Source organism: Diadema antillarum, unplaced genomic scaffold (genome assembly GCF_040938485.1).
Source record: "Diadema antillarum isolate AM-2024a unplaced genomic scaffold, OU_Dant_1.0 seq00000740_RagTag, whole genome shotgun sequence".
NCBI classification, from domain to species: domain Eukaryota; kingdom Metazoa; phylum Echinodermata; class Echinoidea; order Diadematoida; family Diadematidae; genus Diadema; species Diadema antillarum.
The window spans coordinates 908,863-934,187 of NW_027271638.1; the positions used below are offsets into that span (position 1 = coordinate 908,863).

Genomic DNA, 25,325 nt, shown 5'->3' on the forward strand with positions numbered 1-25,325 from the left:
CTGCTATTGTTTTGTTGTTGATGTTGTTGTTGTAGTTTTTCGGTTTGTTTGTTTGTTTGTTTGTGCTTAAACCAAACCTTATTATTGTGCAATGTATCTTTGTGTAAGAAGGCTCGGGTGTAAAGAGCACTTCGGTCCTGAATGAAGCTACCCTGTGAATTTCTAAAAAGAAGACTAAATAAATAGTGTTTATAAAGATGAGTACACGTTCTATATTCGTGGGGTTGATGATAGCTTAATATTGTTAATGTAACGCGATGTTGCAACGAATAGGAAAAGTCACCAGGCTTATAGGAAATATAATAAACATAATCATCGAATGCAGCTATTTCATAAAAAAAAAGTTGTTAGAGCGAGCTGTATATCCGCAACGCAAACACAGAAGACGACACACTGCAAAATGTCCGGTGTTAAATAGTGAACACCGAGCTGGTGTTAAATTTTCGGTGCTCATTTATGGTGTTAAATTAACACCTCCGGGTGTCATTTCCAAATTTTGAACTGTTTTTTGAAGAGTTTCTTAGTAACTACACTTCTTGTTGATTTTTAATTTAAACAAGACGATCAAGAATTTTACATTAAAATACTAGATTTTTGAAAAAATGTGAAAATAAATTTACACCAAAGTAGCACCAGCTGGTGTGGTCTCTTATTGAAGCTGGACGGGTGTTAAACCATTGATATTACACCAACAAATATCAAATCAACACCATGTGGTGTCATTTTTGAATTGACACCAGTACAGTGTCAAAATAACACCAGGTACAGTGTCAAATTAACACCACGAAGTGTCAGGTGAACACTTTTCAACACCATCACAGTGCATTTTTAACACCTGTGGGTGTGGTCCTTTATTGAAGTTTGATCGGTGTTAGATTTAACACCCGTGGTGTTAAATCTTACACCGATGTTTTTACAGTGCACTACCAGGCTAAAAATAGTGTTCTGCACATGCTCTTGTCATGCCAGTCAGCCGTTTCATTGTTCAATCCGTGAGGCATGCGTCCTTTTATAGCTTCGTGTCTCAGATCTAAGCTCGCTAATTGTAATAACAGGCAAAAAAAACAAACACAGCACAACACAACAAAACAAAACAAATCCTAAGACAAACGGTACGATATATCGTCGGTGTTTTCACGAACCGACGCTATTTCGATTTTGGTCAAAATTTTCAAAATCGAGATATTGGTACCAAATGAAAGTGCTTTCAAAACTCTACCAAATCCCAAAATTTTAGATCACAAAATTAATTATTCTTAATTTTATCAAAGAAAGAAAAAAACGACGGTACTCGAAATATCGAGAAATTGAGAAAAAGGGGTTTCACGAACCGACGCAGTAAAGATACGCCGGTTCGTGAAACCCGAATGGCTAGGGTGAAGAGCAATGCGGGTTTTAGACTTTTACGAACCGTCGCAGTTGCATTATTTTGAGCTTTGTTCAACTTACTGGCCTAGAATTAGGTTTTGGCCCTAATCCAGATCTCAGAGTGAGAACCAAACCATCTGAAAGATGAATGACGACCTAAGCCAGCCCACTGTCCACGAGTGAAGTGAATGGTAAGCTATAATCCTATTAAAATCATGCTCAAAATAACAGTTTCAGTTGGACTACCATAACCATTAATTGCGGTAGAGTGTAGTCCCATGTATTCAATCGCGTGATGCTTATGAAGCCTAGTCTGTAAACGCCATCCAATTTCAAATTAGATCCTAAATCATATTATTTATAGTTTCTTTTCAACTTATGTCGTTACTTCTGAGACTACTGAGTACTATAGTCATAACGTCTGTGTGCAAGACATGCAAGATGTCAAAGTCTCGAAGACACTCATGGCTATGCCTTGACTTGAGTTGAAAATGAAATCATGAGATTGACAAAGTAGGCCTAAATTTACTAAACTAAAAAAAAAAAGTAAAAAGTCTAAAAGTAAAACTCAAAGGAAGAGTAAAGAATAAAGTTAGACATGTTAGACTTTAACTTTCAAGTTTAACTATTAAGTCTAAGTTAAGACTTTACTTGTAATGCCAGTTACCTGGTACTAAAACTAAGATCAGCTGAAGTCTAAGACCAAGTCAAATTAACACAGAGTCTATAGTCTAGCTCTAGATCTACATCTAGACTAGTGGTAATAGTAGGTAGAGTCCACCCATTTTTTCCCCCAATTTTTACTGGTGCATTCCTGAAAAAGTTACTGGTCAGTGTCCAACAGTGATTTTTCCTGGTCAGGGACCGTCGGACCAGTGCCAGTGTGCAGCGTTGGTGTAGATGTCATCTATGACAGTATGTGGTCTAGTGATACTACCTAAACACTACGAGTAGTACTCTACAGGTTAGGTGGCTTTCCTGTACAGTGCAGTGTTATAGTATACTTGTGAATTCAGCCCTAGTACCGTACTGTGTGTAGATATGTGACATTATGTCTAACGTTAGTTCGAGTGGAGTACCTTTGAAGCACAGCGGTGGGGCTTTTTTTCCCTAAAACTTGTGAATGCGGCCCAACCAAATGGCGTTTACATATTCACGCGTGATTGATAGTGATACAGTAGCGCTGTCGATTTCCACAGCAGCCATAGATAATCTTTTGTCCTTTCTTCTTTCCTTTTTTCCCTTTGTTCTTTCACCCTTTTTATTCTTGGAATCGAAGGACTTCTAAGAAATGTCCCTCGACTGATTTAACCAGGACTCTTGAGTCCTGGTAAACCTAACCTAACCGAGTAACCGTTAACATTTGTTAGGCCTAACATAACAGTAACACTGACTTAGCCCTGTATTGACTTTGTCTTTGGCCGACTTACTGAGATGGCGAGTCTAACTCTTTAACGTTAGTCTAAACGTAGTCGTTAGATCTGTCAGTGTCAGTGTCACCGGTTATTGTATATGGTGCCATATCTAACGTACGTTAACAAGTTGATGTTAGTTATCTATGTCAACTTACTGAGTCAGTAATAGTGGTACTGTCATCCTGTTGGATATCGCCGCAATATCATCTGTGACGTGTTAATTTCGTGTCACAAAGACAAAAGTTGCCAAGATCTAATAGTATTAGATGTCTAGATCTAGATGTAGTCTAGATCTATAATATAAATTTTGTGAACCACTGGTAACTTAAAAGTGAAAGGTCTAGACTTCACTTAGTCTATAATTAGACCAGACATTCATGAGGCAAAGACCTATTTAGTAGATCTATTCTTATTCTATTTTAACGTCAATTCCTACTAACTCGCCACGTGTTATTCCTAAGGCCAAGGACTTCCGGGTTAGTGATTTTTTTTTTCATAAATACCAAACAGCAGACGTGTTTCATTTGCATTCTTGTGCAGACTTCATGAAAATATGTGCAGTATCAAAGAAATATGATGCACATGACAATGCCAGTGTTTTATAGGTGAATGGTTAATACCTTTAAAAGTTGAATGATAATGTAGAGTCTAGGTCTAATTAAGATGTTACAGTCTCTGATAAGAAACAGGTTTGATTGTCATAGACTGTTTCCCAAATGCAGGTACATGTAGTAATATTCAGCTATTTCAATGCAATGCCTTGTTTACAAATACATGTAGATTTATATTCATGTGAATGATAATTCAATTTCTACATGAGACATACTAAGTGCTAAACATAATATCTTGCATCAGTAAAATGTGTAAATGAAGAGACAATTTGAATATGCATCAAATACGAACAGCAGCATTTTTTGACATTCTTTGATCCTGCATAGGCCTACCATTTTGTTTTATGTTTGATATAAATAGAGCAAAATAATTTCAACTTCAGTTTTGTTGGCTGATTTTTTTTTTCTTCTCAAAATTAAAGTTGTATCTTGTGCCATGATGTTTGATTTTAATCAAAAGTTCTTAATTTCTTTCTTTTCTTTCAGATGACTGGTGCCATGTAGTAGCGAAGAACTGGACTGTCTCAGAAAAGAAAAGGAAAAGTACAGGGTCGTGTACATCACCAACGGATGTGAATACAATGGTAATGTAGAGTCTAGGTCTAATTAAGATGTTAAAGTCTCTGATAATAAGCAAGTTTGATTGTCGTAGACTCTTTCCCAAATGCAATTAGTAATATTCAGCTTTTTCAAAGCAATGCCTTGTTTACAAGGACATGCAGATTTATTCATGTGAATAATAGTTTAAATTCTACATGAGACTTACTAAGTGCTAGACATAAGATCTTGCATCATTAAAATATGTAAAAGGCGAGACAATTTGAATATGCATCAAAAACAGCAGTATTTTTTTGACATTCTTTGATCCTGTATACCGTTTTGTTTTATGTTTAATATAAATAGAGCAAAATAATTTCAACTACAGTTTAGATGGCTGATTTCTTTTTCTCAAAATGAAAGTTGTATCTTGTATCATGATGTTTGATTTTAATCGAAAGTTCTTAATTTCTGTCTTTTCTTTCAGATGACTGATGCCATGCAGTAGCGAAGAGCTGGACTGTTTCAGAGAAGAAGAAAAAAGTACAGCATCGTGCTGATCATCAAGGAATGTGAATACAATGGCTTAGGAAAGAAGACAATCTACAGATAGGATAGAAGGGAGAAATTGGGATGAAGGGCGACAACATAAGGACGGTATATCTACAGTGAAATGTGATTGTAAAGTGGAAACATGAAAGGAGATCCTAAGATTGAAGGTGAAAACAATGCATTCCATTCTGTGATGTCGTAATTACAATTTTGCTACACTTTAATAACACTACAGAGAGACATTTATATCAAGGAAAGCTTCATGTGGATATGGAATGTTAGATTTTTTTAAGTGTTCATTGGTATGTATTTCATGATAATAAATCTTCAAGGTTTTGTGTGGTAATCATAACCTTGTGATAAATCTTGATAGATTTCTAAGTGCACATTGGCAATATTTAGATGATGCTGTAATCAGATTAAGTTCTATTCTCCTTTATTCTTTTATTTATTATTTTGTTGTCTTCAACCCACTTTGAATGTGTCACGTATGATTCTTATAAACATGGGAACATGCACTCCATGTAACTGATAGGACTTATAACAAATTGACATAATTATTCAACCATCACTAGACAGTTCTGTTATGAGATGTTCTTTATCTAACTAAAATTGTAAATTATGATACGTGTATGTTCCCATGCAAACTCACAACAAAATACAGAAATTTGATTTCTTTTAATAATAATTCATTATGTCTCTAAATTTACAATTAAAGAAAGTGATTGCAATAAGGATGTCAAACATTGTATATTAAAATAATAGATTATTCATTTGTCTCCATCCGTAGTAACGCACGCAGCTGCAGTGTGCAGTTTGTAGGCTGCTGTGAAAAAAATAAATCACAGGCAGCCCAAGCAGGATTCGAACCCACGACCTCTGGATTACTAGACCAGCGTCATAACCACTAGACTACCGGAGTGCCCTGGCGCTACCTTTACACATGAATAATTAAGTATAGAAGGGCTTGGGGGCGCTTCGAAGTTTACTGCTCTTATTAAATATGTACATGTCATTTGCAACTCAACTAAAGATGATTAAACACACTGAAATTCTTACTTTAAATGATATTCATAATCTGTTTTTTTTTTCTTTAATAGCTTGGGATGTACACTTTATACACTGTATCGGTCTACATTTCGCCTACAATATGGAATTCTTTACTTCGAGACGTTTGTTTTTAACAAACAAAAAATTAAGAGTCCTTTAAAGGTGCTGTAAAACAGTGGTGTTTGTTTGTTTGTTTGTTTGTTTGTTTTTTGTGAGGGGGGGGGGAGGGGAGTCAAATTAGCCTTGGCCCCTCTCCGCCGTCTTTTTCTTTTCCTTTAGCTGCATTTTTTATAGTCATCACATGAAAATTCGTCTGCATCCACCCCGTAGTTTTGCTGATGACCTTTCTTTTTAATTATATTAGCCACACACAATTTTGGCTGAATTTCCCCACCCCTCTTGTGAATTTGCTAGTACATGTACTAAAACACATTCTCAGAATGTGTTTATAGTACTGGTGGATTAAGGATTCTCAGGGAGGGGGGGGGGGGGGGGTCAGCCAAAATTTCTCTTTTCTCATATGTAACAAGCCTTCGGGGCGAAAGGCTGATATTATGGGCTTTCTACACACATTTTTAGATGCTAATTATTGGTTAACATGAGCATGATCATTTATGTTGTGATTAATTTGTTTCCTTATATATGTATGACTTCTATTAGAGACTTAATTGGCTTGGCACTCCTTACATCGACCTATTTTAGACACCCATTTCCCTCTCTCGTGCTTTTTCTCTACTGTCCTGTGAATAGTGTAACTACATGTACATGCAGTACCTCTTCTCTTTTGTATGATATACATCAAGTTTTTATCTGAGCATATGGGTGTTGCAGCACTCTCAAGCTTCATGCATATGCAGCAACATCTTTGTGTGGTCATATACATAGTTATGCTTGATATATTAATTTGAGAATGTTATTCTTTCTCTTGTATATGTTCCGTCCGCACTCTATAGATGTAAATGTACGATGTAAGATTTGGTGTGCATGTTCGAACTGTGTTCCTCTTTTTGTGAACACACAAGAACTGATATAATAATGAACTTGAATTACACATATTCTTGAATCTTGATTCCATCTCCATTTGCCATTAGATATGTATTGATTTATGGAGCTCTTCCACAATTGTTATCCTCCCCATTGTCATTACTCATCTCTGAATAATTCAAATTTGATATTTTATTGAGGACCTATGTTTCTTCGATTACATAATGTACCTCTTCAATATATTGCTGCAAAAGGCATAATAAAACATGACCATTATTATATATTTAAAATGAAGCTTGAAATTCTGATAGTGTTGATATTTATGTATTTTTAGGAGTTTATCAGTTTCGAAGAGTGCATGCAGGATGAGTTTTATGTTTTTATATGATCAGGTGCAGCTATCATAGAATCTGTTGAGCAGGAAAGAGAAAGATGGAAAATGAGGAATTATGAGTGAATTCGCATGCGAGCCAAATGACAATAATGACACTGATAAAAATTGTGACAAAGTAAATGTCACAAATATGTGGAATAATAAGAAATAAAGAAATTAATATATTATTTCAGAGATAGAAATAACAGAGTGCATGCATGAGTATGAAAGATGAGTAAATACAAGTAATTATTACTGACTGGCACGTCTTTTTCCCAAGATTTAGCGGTATCCTTCATCTTAGAACAAACATTCATAATTATTATGAAAGAAGTGAACTGAATTTGAATTAAAAATAATGTGAAAAATGAAAAAGTAAGTTAATTGAGTAAAAAAAACAGTAAAAAGTAAAAAACATGAAACACAGTATACCGAGTACATGTATTACCAAATGATAGATGTCCAAATGCAAAAGTGTTAAATAATAATATATCCACAAAAAAAGGGGGGGCAAAGAAATCTTTGGAACGATCAACCACAGCTATAATAACAATACATGCGTGTACTAAATGAAGATGAAAACAATGACAACACTCTTTTTAGAACAATTAAGAGAAACTGGCTTGTATTATCATCTTAATTATCACTAAATGTATTGTAATCATCACAACAATCATTACATGACAATTAATTTCAATTAATAAGGTTATTGTTGATAAGCAGGTATAGCCCTAATAGTATTTGTATGTAAACACATACGAAAATGAAATAGCGACGGTTCGTAAATACACGCGTATTGCACGTTACCTATTGTACAGGCCCTACAGCGCGGGTCTCACGAACCGGCGTAACACAACTTACGTCGGTTCGTGAGACCCGCGCTTAAGTACATAACCTATGGTGCGCGCAAGAAACGATGGATTTACGAACCGACGCAGTGAGTTTGAAGACAGAAATATCGTAAATTTTTTGAATTCACACTAAAATTACACTATGGATAGGAAGAACAACTTCCACTCTCATCACTCTGTCAAAATTTTCACACACAAGACAGGAAAAGTCATTGAAAACGTTGTCTAAAACTTGTGAGATCTTTAAACGCGATTTTCTCAGAATTGCATTTTCGCTCAAAAACGAAATAGCGTCGGTTCGTGAAAACGCCGACGATATTGACTATGTGTGATTTGCTAAAAATCTCTTATAAGAAGACAGGATAATGAGTAAGAAAAAAATATCTCTTCGAATCTAATTCCAGATTAATGGAAATTGGTGACATACGGAATTTTGAACGAGAATTATTTTGACTTCCCAGTAATCTATCGCAACTTCGTGTGCTGTGTTAATGAATTTCATTATCAGTGCAAAACATAGATGAAATGTTGTAAGGCAAAATATCTTTGAAAAAGTAAAATCCGAGAAAATCTATATCATAAACATACAATTCATAGAAATAATCAAAGTATTAAATTTATGGGAAAGAGGAGCCGAATTATCATGGTAATGAGTACTGGTATAGGGCTATACATGTGTATTGTTTTTCTCTGCAATTTATGGAATATATCTAATTTTGTTTAATTATAATTGCCCTACATAGCTATATTATCATAATGAATATATACGGAAACATAGGTGCATTTTAAAGCAAACAAAGTGTAGAATCCTGAAGAGTATTATTGTAAATTAAGATACCTTATGAGCTACATTATTTTCTTAGGTGCATCACAATGCATATTACTCAGATATGAAAACCAAGAAAATTAACCGAATCATCTTTCATTTTTAATATAGGAAGAGAATCCACAAACATATCACGTTATCAAAAGCGTATTCATCATCAAGAAACTACGATTAGAATTACGAATACAACGTATTCTTTTTTTTCTTTGAACCAATTTTTATTACAAACTTTATTACAAACTTTATCTAATTCCTAATAAATTCTAATCCAAATATTTGTTAAACTTAAATGAGTATAAAACAGAGTAGTATCATCAGTATACATTACATAATTCAACATGGTGGAGCTTTAAACAACATCATTAACCCGTTGAGGATGAGTCCCGACTGTACTCGGGCAAGTGTCTATGGGAAATACGTGTTGCAGCAAAATCAAATCAAATCAAAACGGGTTAATATACATTGTAAATCAAAAACAATATGAGACCTAGAACATAGAGCCTTGAGGAACATCACGGGTTTTCAATGAATGATTATGAGGAACAGATCTCAAATGATGAATATTTAAATATATCAGACAAATAATTTTCCAACCAGAGTAAAGATGTCCCACATACCCCATTATGTTCAAACTTATCTACTAAGATCAACGACATCGAAAGCTTGGGACAAATCCATAATTATTACAATAGCATAGCAGAGAATGACCTTATCTCGTGAATTCATAGCAGCATGAGTTGTTTTATGATTGCGTCTGAAACCATATTTACAATTCAAAAGTATATCAGACTTTGTTAGAGAAGAATGTGAGCGGTTAAGCCTGTTTCCAACTTTGTCCAAAAGGTGCTTAATTCATCATTTTTTCAATGGATTTAGACCCTTTCGGAAGCAAGCTCTTTTCCAGTAGATTTAATATAAGTGGGAGAAAAGATATAGGCCTAAAATGTTGTTATAAATGCCTTAACTCTTTCTTTTTTTAAATTGGCATGATTTTTTGGCAAGTTCAATTTAGATCTGACAGTATCAGTACATAAAGATAAATTGAATATAATTATAAAGGAGGGGTATAGATGTGGAAAAAATTATTATCTTTTTCAAAATATTGCAACTGAAATTATCAAAACCACAGGAATACAGCTGTACGTTGTTTTCAAAGCATTGCAAATTTCCAGAAGTCCACTCATTGTGGTTGCGTTGAAAATAAGGAATGATGAAAATCATGTTGAAGATAATCTTTGAAATGTACATCAGAACTAGGTTTTAATAAAGATGTTAATGTTTTGTTACAAAAAATTGTGAATATGAATTAGAATTGTTCGCAATCACTTGAGAACCAGTAATCTCAAGTCTGTTTGTTTGGTTTTTTTTTTTACCTCGAATAAAAAAAAAAACATTTTTCTTTACATGTCGTAGTAGCTTATGAACCTTATTATCACAATTTGTATATTTCTTTTCATTTTATCAAAGAGCTATCACAAAAAAAATTGTTTAATATAATCTATTCTTCCTATCTATACGTCGAAGGTGAGAAGAAAGTATCCTCAGTTTGCGGTTTACAACTGTATCAGCTGGGAGTGTAAATGGTTGTAAATGTCCAATAACAGGAGGAAAGGGCGTACATTATAAACAAAACAATGCACTTAAATTTCAATACACAAAATAATATCAAGACTTTTTTTAAATCACAGATTTGGTTAATTAAAAACACATACGCACGGAAACGCACAAGTACACACAAGTACACACACACACACACACACACACTCCAACGAACAATCAAAACGCTGTTACTATTAAATTAATGCAGGTCATTAAAAATCTTTGATTTCTCTTATATCGTTGTTTTGTTTTTATTCCTTATGGATGGAAATTGCAGAAGCAAGACGAGGTAGGATGTTTATGTTGATACAGTGTCTATGAACACAACAATTTTACCATACATTTTTTCACGCAGGTCGATCGAGGTTAAACTGATGCAGAAACATTATACTATGAAACATTCCTTTATGCACTGCTTAAGACATTGTTTTTGTGTGTGTTTTTTTTTTTCAAAAAGCAGGGGAAATAGAGAATCTTACAAAAATCGATCGGGTGTCTTGGTCTGACCATTGTGATTTCAGATATAGTGACTTTCCTTGCTCGAGGAGTCGCTGGTAGTCCTACTTGGTGTCAGCTGTGTGAGATATGATGGATAGCTCTCCTGCGGGCACATCAGAAGCTGGTGCTTCGACCTTCGAAGGATTGGTAGCGGTGTACGGCACCATCGGTATATCTTCGGTACCGCTCGGATGGGAGGGCGTCGCAGGCCCCATGACGGTGGTGTAATTAGGAGGTTGGTAAACATTCGCTGAAGCTTGTTGCATCGGATAGACCGCTGAACCTTGAACTACAGTTCCAGCAGCGGAGGGATAATTTCCACCGCCCACAGTGAAAGCAGTTACAGTATTCTGTGTCCTGGCTCGCTTCTTTTTCGCTGATGACACACACACAGCGATGACAATACCGATGAAGGTAAAGATGGCCACCAACGAAATTACAACGATGATAGCTATCACCCAGGTTTCGAGTCCCTGAGAGGCTGAATATGAACAGCAAGTAATGTAGGTTGACTATCGTTATATGTTATATGTCATCACATAAACTTTCCAATGACAATGAGCATCGAACAAAAAGTCTCTAGAATTCATATCATTCACATCACTACCCCCCCCCCCCCCCCACAGAGGGAAAAGCGTTAGCATCTCCAAACACTCAGTCCCTTGACCCTAAACAAAGAGCAAGGAAGAAGCATAAGATATGACGGAACGAGCAAGTCATAACAAACAAGTAACCAGGTAACAAACGCCTACGTGAAATCTCCAGTGTTATTGTATTCAAATAGTCTAACTTTCTGTGGAATTTCTGTAAGCCAAAAATATGACTAAGAATGACATGGAAACAATGTTGTATTGTGTTATGTGTTACGTTGTCGTTGCTGTTGTCTTTTATTTTGTTACAATACGTGTTTGCTTTGGCTTGCGTTGCTTTTCACAATGCACTTTTTCAAGTATTTTGATGCTTTTTTCCCTCTTCACCAATTAATGTGGTTTATTTTCCAAATATTCGACACAAAGTGTTCATCAGATCGTTGTATTCCAGTTCTAGAAAAGCAAAAGCTCCCTCGTATAGGAGAGGGATATGCCATTTCGACATCCTCCCACTTTAAAGCTATCCATCCTCGTATATACCTAAAACACAGAGAAGACACAGACACGGAAACGGAGGTGATAAATACACCACTTTGGGTTTTTACATTGCCCTTGAATATCATTTTTTTTTTCTGATTGACAATTTTACAAATATTCCATCAAAAAAGTGTCCTCTAAATTGTTGGATTTCACCTCAAGAATGCAAAAGTAATATCTCCTCCTGTGGGGAGAGGATAACCCCTCCCACAACCTCACACTCTAATTGCTATTATAGTCGTTCAGTGTGCACCAGAGCGTTCGATTTCGCTTCTTAAAATGCAAGATCTCCCTCGTCTAGGCGGAGGAACCCCCAACGGCGGGCCGCGTATATACGGCCATGCACTCCAATTACCCGCCCCCCCTCCCTCCTCCCCCACTGATTTCTAAAGGAGGTATCTCCTGTAAAGATCAGTGCCCCCTCCACAGAAAAAAAAAACAACAACAACAACAACTCTGCAAAACGCATCGTGTCAGTTTCCATTATATGTTATTATTACTGCCCCTCACTTTGAAAAACGTCCGGATCAATCCTTTTGTTTGTGCGTGTGTATGTGTGTGTGTGCATTTTGTTAACCACAACCGAGATGAACGTCTTGGATAAGACATGAAACCAATCCAAATATGTACGGCGATATTTATTTATTTTTTTTTTAGATCAAGAGGTTTCTGATTAAAGTTAAGATTTTTCAATTCAATGCAATTCAATTCAATTCAATTCAATTCAATTCAATTCAATTCAATTCAATTCAATCTAATCCACTTTTTAAATTTCATTCTGGAAAACTAATTAGCAATGATAATGTTTTCCGAGCCCGTGATTACAAATTTTCTGTTTTGCCTTAAGAAATAGTATAATAATAAATGTTAATCGTAAACACACGACACAAAATAAGAACACCAAAATGTGACCTCCAGGCCTCACTGGGCTAGATACAAAAGTAGGTATAAATCATTTCTCCGTAACAGTCATCCAGGGGGAGCTTGACCTATTCCATACTACATTCTGAAATCCCAATAGAGTTATGTAATACACCGATCACCAGGTTCCCGTATAAAGCAGATTAAAGAAATTCAAAGGTACTTACCACTACCGAGGCTGCACCGGAGTCGAACGTCTTGAATGTGATCGCAGTTGTTGACTTCCCACCCAGAGTGGGGACAATCGGTCAGCCTGCTCTCGTGGCCCAGGCATTCGACGTCGTTGAGATGGATAGGCTGAGAACCAATGGCGGTCTGGGAGGATAAAGTGTTCGGCTCCTCAACGCCTGCGTAGCCGAGTTGGCGGCATACGACTTGGGCGTCGGCCAGCCCCCACTGGTCATCACACACGGTCCCCCACTTGTTGTTGTGGAAGATCTCTAGCCGACCCCCTTCGGGGGAGGGATCACCGACTAGTCGAATAGTTCCTTCGTCATCTGTTCAATAGCACGAATGCAATGAAGGCCAACGGCATTGGTAAGGGTATTGGTTAAGGTACAGGATAGGGAATTGGTAAGGGTATTGGTTAAGGTACAGGATAGGGAATTGGTAAGGGTATTTTAAGGTATTGGTTAGGTTACAGGTTAGGGTATTGGTTATCATATTCGTTTTGGTACAAGCTAGGATATTGGTTAGGGTATTGCTTAGGGTAATGGTTAGGGTATCATAGGGTATTGGTTAGGGACGTATATAGGGTATTGGGTAGATATTGGTTATGGTACAGGTTAGGGCATTGGTTAGTGTATTGGTTAGTTTAAGGTACACGTGGAGTGTATTGGTTAGGGTACAGATTACGGTTAGGGGAGGAACCACGAGTGCAATGAAGGCCAACGGCATTGATAAGGGTATTGGTAAGGGTATTGGTTAGGTTATTGGTAAGGGTGTTATAGGGTATTGGTTAGGCTACAGGTTAGGAAATTAGTTAGGGGATTTGCTAGAATATTGGTTAGAGTATTGGTTAGGGTATAATATGGAATTGGTTAGGGTACAATATGGTATTGATGGGGTATTAGTTAGGGCATTGGTTAGGCTACAGGTTAGGGTATTGGTTAGAACACTGGTTAGGGTATAATATGGTATTGGTTCGGTCATTGGTTAGATTATTGGTTAGGCTACAGGTTAGGGTATTGGTTAGGGTTTCATAGAATGTTGGTTAGGGTATTGGTTAGCGTGTGATAGGGAAGTGGTTAGGGTACAGGTTAGGGTATTGATTAGGGTATTTGTTTGAGTATTTGTTAGGGTATTGGTTAAGGTATTGGTTAGGGTATTGGGTAGGGAAATTGTTAGGGTACAGTCCGACCTCTCACATCCAATTTTCCTTTATCCGGATCTCTCTATTATCCGGATGTGCGATCTCGGCGATATTTTTTATTCAATGTGCCAATTAATTTCCTATTCAAATAAATATCATAGAAAAACTCATATGAATTATATGCTATTCCCAACACACGTAACACACATTCTCATCTAGTTTTCATCTCAATAACATGCAATTAGACATTCGCCACTAAAGCACTACAAGAACATGGACAGACAACTTTTGATTAAAATCTAGGCACCACGGTAAAGGCGATCGTTCATTGAGCTAAAATAATCAATTCTGAACCCAGGCTAGCTGATAAGGTACGCGACATATTCAAGCAAATTATGGAGGCCTACATGAAGCTACCATTGAGTAGGCAGCTACAGTATACTGGGAGTCTACCATATCGGGTCAAATCCCTTATCCGGATGAGTGCCGGTCCCGACATGTCCGCATAGGAGAGGTCGGACTCCGTATAGGGGTGCAATCAAGAAATGACATAGGATCTCCGTCTCTGAGTTTCCAGACTATTTGTGTGTACATTAGTATTGATTTGATCATCATAATATTGATATTGATTCGTACTGATTTCTTGATTTGCTTTTATTTTTTCCCTAATCATCTGTTTGCATGACTTCCGTTGCAAAACGTCACATCTACTGTAAATTCGCATTGGTATTGGGCTCTTTTAAAGCCTTACCGTCGTGGCGATTGGTTTGTTCGGCACAGAGAGGAACGCACCACGCAGCCCCCCCCCCCCCCCCCCCCCCATTCTGTATCTAATGTCTTGACACCGGATGAGAATAGCGCTGGCTCAATGGGTCAGCGAACACATGCTGGAGTCTAAAATCACCTGACCCAAAATGGCTGTCCGAGCCACGAGAGTTTCCGATCAGTGCCGAATGGACGCACACTCCCAGTGTGCATGCACATGAAGAGAGGCCAAAAGAGCCACGCGTCTTCTGGCCTCTCTCCTCCAATCACCGCAGCTCGCGGCCACAATGTTTGTGTATGATGCGTACACACACACATTAGTGGCAGCACTGTCCCACACGTTAAATGGATAGCACTGCAGTCTGGCATTGCGCAATTGCATGCACAAATTTCGTTCGTTCCGAAGAGTTACGCAATAACGTACCATTAGGGGTGACATCGTCCGACTTTAGTACAAATAACTACACCTATGCATAAAACCACGGACCAGTTAGGTCCATGATAAAACGCAGTGGAATTCAGATTCTAATTACAAATTCGAGACATGAAAATGCCCACGGGATACATTTCTTCATTTTAGACTTTAAAACAATAATAAAGCTAAGAGAAGAAAAAAGAACATCAATTTTTCTTTTCTGTGTTGTCCCGAAAATAGTAACAACTTGTGGTCCTTCCGGTATGTGTGTAGTGAATACACTTCTCTAGAAGATTCTTATAATATCGTTTTCTTTAGTTTTGAACAAGTTATCTTCACCTAATTGAAGGCATTTTTGTTTTTCAGTCAAACTGCTGCTCTACGACAAGGTGAGATGAGAATAATATAAGACATTTTAGATTTTGTGATCTTGTTATTATTAATTATTACAAGAAGTGACAAATTTTGTGCGTATTTAAACCCAAAAATGCAACAACGACAACAAAATATTTTTTTCGTCGTTTACGGTAATTTAAGCCAAAATACGAAAGTATTAATTGTCACATTATTACAAAAGGGGAGGGATTGTATATTACTGGTAGAGATGAGGATTGGGCTTTTGCCTTTCTGTGAGATACCTTTAAGAAACCACCTACAAGTATGCAACAATACAGAACATACCATTCTAATAAGAATTCAAGGTTTATTAGATGAACATCGGTTTTGGTATGCGTGAGACATCCAAAAATATAGTAAAAAAACGCGATCCTAATAAAAGGTTGGTCCAACGCCCTTTTTATTAGAATTGCTCTGTTTTGGATATCTCAGCCATTTCAAAACCAATTTTCATCAAATGGACGTTCAATCCCTCTATGAATTACATGCTTTTTCATATTTCATTAGAGGTTTCTCATTATCTCACCAAAGAAAATTATGGAAAGTTGAAGTTAGGTCTCAACCAAAGCTATATGATTCCTTTAACCCTATAAAGCCCGGGGGGGGGGGCAAATTGTGCCCCCCCCCCCCCACCCCACATAATCATTCTCGTTTGCCACTCCTACACCTTTATCCGATTGCAACTAAATTTGGCGACTTTTCCTAAAATCTTATTGCAAACATTTTGATATATAATTAGATATATCCGATATTATTGGCTGCCATGGACAATTGGCCAAACGTAAACTGGCAACCATCCATGTTCGTCAGATTTTGCATGATTTTCTGTTCCAATTTCAGTTAACAATATAATAATGGATGAAATGGAGTTTTCTTTGCTGTAATTTGCTGAAGGACCAAAATGTGAAGTAATTATAATTGTGAATTACCCTGAAATGGTCCTCTTATTATTTCCTTTATTTTTATATGACATAGGCATCAAACAATAGTTATAATAGAAATAATCGACAATACAACATTTTTCAAAGACTACCTTTTTGTTTTGAGTTATATGCATACAAACTTTGCCTGTAATATTATTTGTTTATCATATTATCGATCTGCAAACTCAAAATTTCAATATTTAGGAAATGTGAAATGTGATACCAATATACTGTATGTACCCATTCCAAGCAATATCAAATGCTGATCTGCAGTTGCGATCTTAACAAATTTTCATTTGTAGAGGGAGACAAACTGAAGAAACTCAAAACCTGACCCTTCACCCCTCTGAATAATATCTTTCTTTCAATACATCACATGTTTCAGATATATTTCTTTATATTGTAATGAATAGCGCCCCTACATGTTGACCTTGAGAAATTTCAACCATAACAAAAAAAATGAAGGTTGACATGCTTTTCCTTTGCACTTAATATGAAAATGATTATTTGAACTAAAAACATACATACTGGGGATAAAGAAATAAAACGGTAAAACATGAATTTAGCTAATTCCTATGTGTTTCTATATATTTTGGTAATATCGCCCTCAGTGGATGACCTTGAGAAATTTTGAATGTTGGGTCATGTAAGGCATGAGTTGCTCTACCCAAGTGCCAAATATGACGGTTATAATAAAGAATTTATATACTAACCTATACCCTACCCCCCCCCCCCCCCCCCCTGGGCCTGGAAGGGGTAAAAAAAGCTCGGGCTTCTCGGGTTAAAACTTACCAGTGACTCTGCATCTCACACCAACTTCTTTAGTGTGATCGCAGTCATGGGAGCCCCAAGCTCGGTGACTGCACTCGACGAGCCTGCTTTCAGAACCAAGACATTGAACGTCGTCAAGGAGGATGGAACCGCTGCCGCTCACGAAGTTAACGTTATAGTCGACGACGCCAGGGAAGCCGAGTTGACGACAAACCACTTCAGCGTCGCTTACATCCCATTGGTCATCACATACCGTCCCCCATTCACTGTTGTAGTAGATCTCCACTCGTCCCTCCTCAAAGTTTAAACCATCGGCCAGTCGGATATCTCCGTAGTCTCCTGCTTAAAGGAACACGATGAAGGTCAGAGTTCTATCGTTTACTAGCCCCACCCCTTTCGGTGTCATTTACAATTGTATGCCTACGCTCGTTGTCTATCTTCCCTTCTCCCAAGACTCAACTGGCACTGTTTCTGAGCTCCTCTTTCGTCTTTTCGCGAGCTTTTCTTGCCTCGGAGACCCAGTGAATTCCCCACCTCATCTAAGCTGTCATTACAATACCTACGTCATTCTTGTCACTTTTCAAACTTAACATAGACTTTACGCTAAAGACAATCCGACAGTTTACATTGCGTAATTCAAAAATCGTTGCAAGTTCACGAAGTTTAGAAACTGAAGGATATGAGACGGATGTCTTGAAGTTACGAAGTAAATGTACCAAGCATGTACAACTATTTGTGTCAACAGGTAAGTATTATTTGCATTTGTGTCACAATTGCAATGTATTCATGGTTTTAATGCATTCAGGAATAGTAGTATTACAGTTACATTTTTAGTGGTAATAGTAGTATTACAGTTACATTTTTAGTGGTAATAGTAGTAGTAGTAGTAGTAGTGATGCTTAGTGCTAGAAATAATAGCCATCAAACAGTTGTCAAAATACAAGTGAATCAGTTACCTGATGTGAGACTACACCGCACTCCAATGTCTTCAGTGTGACTGCAGGAGCTAACGGAATCCCAACCTTGGTGAGGACAGTCAGCCAGCCTGCTTTCGGAACCCAGGCATGCCACTTCATCCATGTGGATAGAACCGGTGCCGCTCCCGAAATATACAATGTTAGAGTTATCGACGCCAGCGTAGCCAAGTTGACTACAGACGACCTCTGCGTCTGGCAATCCCCACTGGTCATCGCATACCGTCCCCCACTCGTTGTTGTAGTAGAGCTCCACTCGGCCTTCTCGGGAGGAAAAACCATCGACTAAGCGGATGTTCCCCTCCTCTCCTGTAAACATGAATACAATAAAGTCTATTATTCAGAGAATGCATCCCTCCTAGAAAGAACACAGTGTCTCCCACAGTGTTTTCACAATGTGTTTTAAATATTCGACTACGTCAAAGCAAATGTAACAGCAAGAAGATGAATTCATACTGTCTTGTGGTTTTCACAGAAAATGTACATAGAAGTGTTCTATTACTGTGAATTGATGACTTGTAATGTGTTCACAATGTTATGACTTTCGAATTTAACAGTGTGAAAAGATTTCACAGTGTGTTCACAATGCATCCACACTGTGTATGGGATACTGTGTTCTCTCCCGCTGGAAAGAGTCAAGCAATGAGTTCATGTCCTCACATTCCTCGGGAATGTCTTCACAATGATTCAAGTCTATTTCCCAAGACTTTATTGCCACTTTTGGCAATATAGTGATGGCGATCGTAATCAACGACAGTGGCAATTATGATATTCGATTATTGGGTAGTTCCTAATAGCAAACACGGTGTAATCTGATAGTGAATTAGTGCAGCGTGCAAACAAGAAAACCTTTTCGTAGCATAAAACATAGGGGTTCAGGAAGTCTTTTTTTCCCAATACTTTTCCCCCTAAATTACGTAATCCTACATTACGTGAGTAGTTCGCAAAATGCCACCCACATAATTGAGGATGATACTGGGGATGATATTTATGCCCCGTCAAAAAAAAAAAAAAATCTAAAGCAAAACAGAAGATGCTAAGGCCTCATGACACATCTAATGTATTTTGTTACACAAGAGCAACATTCAATACTATCATATTTGATACATCTTAAGAGAACGTTTCAAACTTACCATAAAGTCCCCCGTAGCACGTGGCTTTAGTAACGTCAGTGCGAGAACAATCGTCAAATCGAAAAATACTCTTGTAGCAGTCTATAAGCCTGTACTCTGTCTCATCGCAGATGACCGAGCTGAAAAGTATTGGTATATCCACCACAGACCCGTAGTCCTCAATGCTGCCGGTTCCACCCTCGAAACCAAGTTGACGGCAAACAACCCGGGCGTCATCATTGCTCCAGAACGAATCTGCGCACACTGTCCCCCACTGATCGTCGAAGAAGACTTCGACGTAACCCTCTCTAGGATTCGCACCTCCGGCCAATCGTACATCTCCCCTGATTGCTGCGGTATGCAGGTATGAGAGAAGAACGTTGACAATCTTTAATCTCGTTTATCATTTTGTTCTTTAGAATATCAACAAGAAGGAAATTTACGGTTACATCAAATTAAGTTACATGAAATATTATTTGATGTTGAAACACGGCATACGACCTTCGGTAAATCTTCTGCATCTATATCCCCTATAAAAGACAAGGATAGCATGTTCTGAGCTTAGTATTGATTTGATTTGAGTTGTATGTATTTCCATTTTGAGTTCACAAAAGTATGAAACAAACATATTTAAGTTATCACAATATTATACTGGTTATTTAATTATTACTATGCAACAATTTGTCAAGTTTTGTATGAAAATAATTGAAACAATATGTGATCGTGCACCTCAAAACGAACATAAAGTCGCACACACTGATTTTGCATGAGGACTGAAAATAGGTGAAATGGGTCAAACTAGCCGAACTTGACTTTTTCATATTTTCTGAAGAAGCGGGTCTTCTTTTACATTATGCTAAAATTTGGTATCATAAAACGGGCATGAAAGTGTGTTTTTTTAGCAGTTTATCTCGAACATTTTTGGTAAAATAGTGTGATTAGGTGTGTCTTTTGAATTCCTTTGTCATTTTTGAAAAACCTTGTCCACACTCTTCACTTTCAACTCTAATAACTTTTGAAAGGATAGTGCTACTGCTTTGAAAGTTGACATTAATTATGGACAGAATGTGTTAATGAGGCATGCTTAATTTCAGTCTAATTTTATAATCCCTTCATTGTTGTTGCTCTGGTGGTTTACTTCCTGTTTTTTGTCCCATTCATCGCACAGCCAGCACGGTTTGGTAAAGATTAAGCGCTTGAATAGACACTGTACTTCAGAGCCTCTTTTCTCAGTTCACACTTTTCCTGAGTTTGTGCTTTCTTTCCAATATTTAGATAGGTTAGGAAAGTCCATTTGATTTGAGTTATACATCATTTTCAAGCCTAAAGTCTGCTCTTTCAGAATATGGTCTTAACTAAAAATTCATGCCTGGCGACTTTGTGTTTGTTTTGAGGTGCAGGGTCACATATACTACATGGACTAATAACATCACTTGCAACACTTGGAGTCAGAAGAAACAAAGTTGGGAAGACTAATTCAAAGTTTTGTGATAGAGCCCTTATTATCATTCATGGAATCGAATAAAATTTGGATAGTAACGTAGAGCCAGTTTGCAGAGAAGTATCATTGACTTGGAATGGATTCAATTAGATTGGATTTCTTCAACCCGTAAAATAAACGATAGGAAAATAACGATTTTATTTTTGGAAAGTGCACAGGGCTTTTAAATCAAAGAAATAGTATATTATTGGTGGGGGTGAGGATTAAGCTTTTAAGTTTTTGTAAGATACTGAGAAACCTCTGATGAAATATAAAAGAGCATGTAATTCCAAGAGGAACCTTTGATGAAGATCGGTTTTGAAATGGCTGAGATATCCACAAACAAGGTACGATAAAGAGCTACTTATAAAAGGTGGGTCTCGACTTTCTTTAGTATCGCTTGTATTGGATATCCCAGCTATTTCAAAACCAATTTTCGGTCAAAGAAAAGTCGAATTCCTCTTGGAATAACATATTATTTCACATTCCATAAGAGAGTTATCATTATCTCCCCAAACAGGTAAGAAACATAAAGCCTTTCTCAACCAAAATTATCCCGTCCCTTTAAAATGTAGCCTCACCTCCATCGCTACATTTGACGCCGGCGTCCTGCGAGTGGATACAGTCCAGTGTAGACCGTCCGTCGTACTCGCATAATCTCAGCTCCAGCTCGTCTCCCACGCAGTCTACATCGGCTCGCCAAATGGGCATTGACTCGCTTCCTTGCCCGAAGTAGGCCGAGCCTGGCGCGTCCCATGCCTCTCGGTAACCGAGTTGTCGGCACACCACGGCTGCATCGTTGATATCCCACCTGTCGTCACAAACTGTACCCCATTGCCCGTTGCGGTAATATTCCACGCGCCCTTCGCTGTCCACTGGACCATTCACTAGACGAACCGCTCCATCTGTATACGTGGAAGTGTGAGGCCAACTTTTTTTTTCTCAATTATTATTCATTTGCGCATTTGATTTTTCTTCCAACATAATTTCATATATAAATCAAGATTCTTTACAATAATATCACATAAAATATCAATATCCAGACAGCAATATACATGATTCGGAGGGAAATGAAGGTGTAAATCACTTCTCTTAACAAAAACCGTAATATGTATCGTATTGCCAAACTTTAAAATAACTATGTGAGAAATAATGCGGATGAAGGACTGCCAATACAAGCAGACTTCTGAACATATCGCAGCCCAGGAAACCCACCTTCAAAACATACATATTTTATTCAAAGTAGAATGGTAAAATACTATTGAACATAATAAATGCACTATATTTTCTAGTGCATAAGAAAGATATGGTGAATTATGATTATGATGATAAAAGGGTGATGATGAGGACAAAAATGTGATAATGGGGACGATAGAGATGGTGTTGATGATGAAGGAAATGGGGATAAAATGAAATGGTAGGCATAAAAACATTGTGTATATTTGCTGTAGATTTGAATCTAATTCAAACAAAAAAATCTGAGTTAAAAAAAGAATCTGTATTCAGATTCTATTTTCACTTATTGTAATTAGACAGGAACGTAGGCTTCAATCCAGCCTTAAAAGAAAATAACGTTTTACATGATTTAACATAACCTGGAAGTGTGTTCCAAATGTTTGATCCTTTATGTCTTATAGATTTTTGTGAAATTACTAACTTAGGATTTACTATTTGTGAAGATTCTGCGAATTACGAGTGGGATAAGAAAGAACAGTATCATTCAGTTTTAAGAACTCGTAAAAGAGATTGTGAGTAAATTATTCAAACATTAAAACATAACAAGAAAAACTCTGATATGTCTTAGCATCAATAATATAAATTCAATGTTTTTAACTGATATATATATATATATATATATATATGTATATTATACACACAAAGCGGATTAGAGCGGGTTGAATATTGTTAGCCAGTATACAGATGTGAATGGCTTTCTTTTGTAATAGATAAATAGAGTTAAGTTTAGTGTTCGCACTTGTAGCCCACACTAGATTACAATACATAATACACATGTATTTTAGGATAAGGGAATTATAAAGCATCAAACGGATATGTTCAGGAAGGCAACGTCTAGTCCTTAAAAGAAATACAGGATGTAACATAACGTATGCGTTCATTCCAAGTTATTTTTTCATCAACGAGAATACCTAAAAATAGGGTAAAATTTTTGCATTCAAGAGGTAAATTATCAATCATTATCGTTCGCAAAATCATTCCTGCGAGTTTTTGTATGCTTAAAATTAATATAATTTGTTTTAGCTTTAAACCGGTTTGATACATTTGTAACTCTGCATAGAGTGTAGACATTATATAAACATATTTTATTTATATGTGTGTTAATCATAACATAACCGACGAAGTAAGGATGTCATTCATACATATAAAAAAAAAAGAAAAAAGAGCAGGGGACCTAATATTGAGACCTGGGGCACTCAACTCTTGCTGACCTGCATGTCATCATGTACAACAGTTTGTTGTCTACATTATTAACAATCCCTAAACCACAAGAGTGCAACACCGTGAAATTTTTTTATAAAATTGTGATTTTTTAAAGTAACATATACATTGAAATCGTAAAATATCAAACGCTGAAGATTAGTTAAAATCAATTAAAATCCCTATGACTTTTTTTTATTTGTCATTGCGTTTGTAATTTCATCACATAACCGCGCCAAATGTAAATCTGTAGAAAAATTCTTTCGAAAATCAAATTGATTTGAATTCAAAACGTTATAATTATTCAAAAATGTTAGAAAAAATACCTTTCATAATATCATGTTGTTGCTTTTTATTTAAGAATGTTGGATGTACTAAATAAGTCTATAATAACTAATGTGACAAAGATCATCTCTCATACTAAATGGATTAATCTTTGCAATTTTGAAGAAAGAAAAATACCATTCCTGGAAAATAATTATAGAGGGATTGAATATGTGGGTAAGTGGATCAGCAATTTGGTATATAATTTGTTTGATAACTGATGTGCTTATTCTATCCCAGCCATTTGCCCTATCAGATTTTTTTTTTTTTTTGAATAGAGATAATTTCTGTGGGAATTGTAGAGTTTAAATATTAAAATGAACAGATATGTTCTGGAAGAAATTTCATTAAGTCTTCATATCCATCATCAAATTCATTTGCCAGCCAAGCGATGACAACAGCCACCATTACAACAAAAGAGTCAAATATGCTGGGTACATCTTTCTGATCAATGATATCATCATTGAATTTGAAATTCTTACTTGGTAAATGTTGCTCTTTCTTTACAACCAAATCATTTATAATTCTCCATGTTGATTTATTATCTAATTGAACTTGGTTTAACTTATGAGAGTATTTTGTCTTATGACAGTTATTAACTTATTTCGGGATGTGTTAACTTTTCTCAAATTGAAATCAGCAGGATCATTCATATAAATCCTATGAAGCCTATTCCTTGTATGTACAGAACGTATTATCGATTTTTGTTATCCATGAACTCTTTTCATATTGATTATTTTTCTTAAACTTTACCAATGGACAATTTTTTTATCATAATGATAATGTATCTTTATTGAAATTATCATACCAAATATTCACATCAAAATCACTGTAAATATTAACTAATTGTTCAATTGCCAGATCTGTTATAAAATATTCAATATTTTAATGTGTGCTTGTTTATTATATATATATATATATATATATATATATATATGTGTATTATCACCACTTACATGAGACAAAAAGTAAACCTCCATGGACACTAATTCAAAGCAGATGACAACCATCAACTCCTTTGTAAGTTATTACACTTGTCAGTAGTAGATATTATGGTGTAACCCGTATCAGAGGCTAAAAAGCCAGGGATGTAAATATAGGAGACATAATCTGATATCAATGTGCTATTTAATCAAACACTCTGCCAGCTTCCTCTTGTATGTCAACTAGAGACCAAATAATAAATCCTGCAAGAATATTATTGGGAAACAAACGGGTGAAACAATGATTTTATTCAAACTTTAAATACATAATAATGAAATAGCAAAATCGTTAAAAACACATTTTGAACCTCTTGAATCAATGCAACCATTGATTTATGAAATAGATGGGTTGTCTAACTTCAGTGTAAAACAGGATTTCTTTTTTCATCTATCAGAACATGGAGAACGGAATCATTAAACTCATGACTGTCGATAACCTGCCCCCCCCCCCTCCGGCAATTGGGCGTGATTCAGCATTATGAGATCTTGCCATAAGAACATTATACCTGTCACCGTGTACGTTGGTAGTGCAGTTTTCTTGACAAGCTGTGATGCCATATGCGGCTGCAGAATCATTGACGCAGTCATGATGTATGATTATTCACTACTGTCCAGAGGTATGCAATTATGAAAAATTGTGCGCAATATAGACTAAGAAATAGAATAGTACGATCTTACCATACTCGGCGCTTGTTGAAGTCAAAATGGCTATATGCATGAAC

The 25,325-nt window shown here is 36.5% G+C and overlaps 2 protein-coding genes across 2 annotated transcripts in view; both read right to left on the reverse strand.

Moving 5' to 3' along the window:
* The window catches only part of LOC139738412 (scavenger receptor cysteine-rich domain-containing protein DMBT1-like), a 29,812-nt gene extending 19,136 nt beyond the window's left edge, over positions 1-10,676 (reverse strand). Inside the window, exon 1 of the mRNA XM_071649048.1 lies at positions 10,646-10,676. Coding sequence (XP_071505149.1) covers positions 10,646-10,676 — 31 coding nt within the window. The remainder of the gene's footprint in view (positions 1-10,645) is intronic.
* Positions 10,635-25,191, reverse strand: LOC139738413 (scavenger receptor cysteine-rich domain superfamily protein-like). Its single transcript, XM_071649049.1, has 7 exons — positions 25,110-25,191; positions 21,442-21,765; positions 19,402-19,731; positions 18,251-18,577; positions 17,316-17,633; positions 12,880-13,209; positions 10,635-11,145 (listed from the first exon to the last, which is right to left on the reverse strand). Exons 1-7 carry the CDS (start codon positions 25,189-25,191, stop codon positions 10,727-10,729), a joined length of 2,130 nt encoding a protein of 709 aa, XP_071505150.1. The 3' UTR covers positions 10,635-10,726.
* Positions 25,192-25,325: the final 134 nt, after the last annotated feature.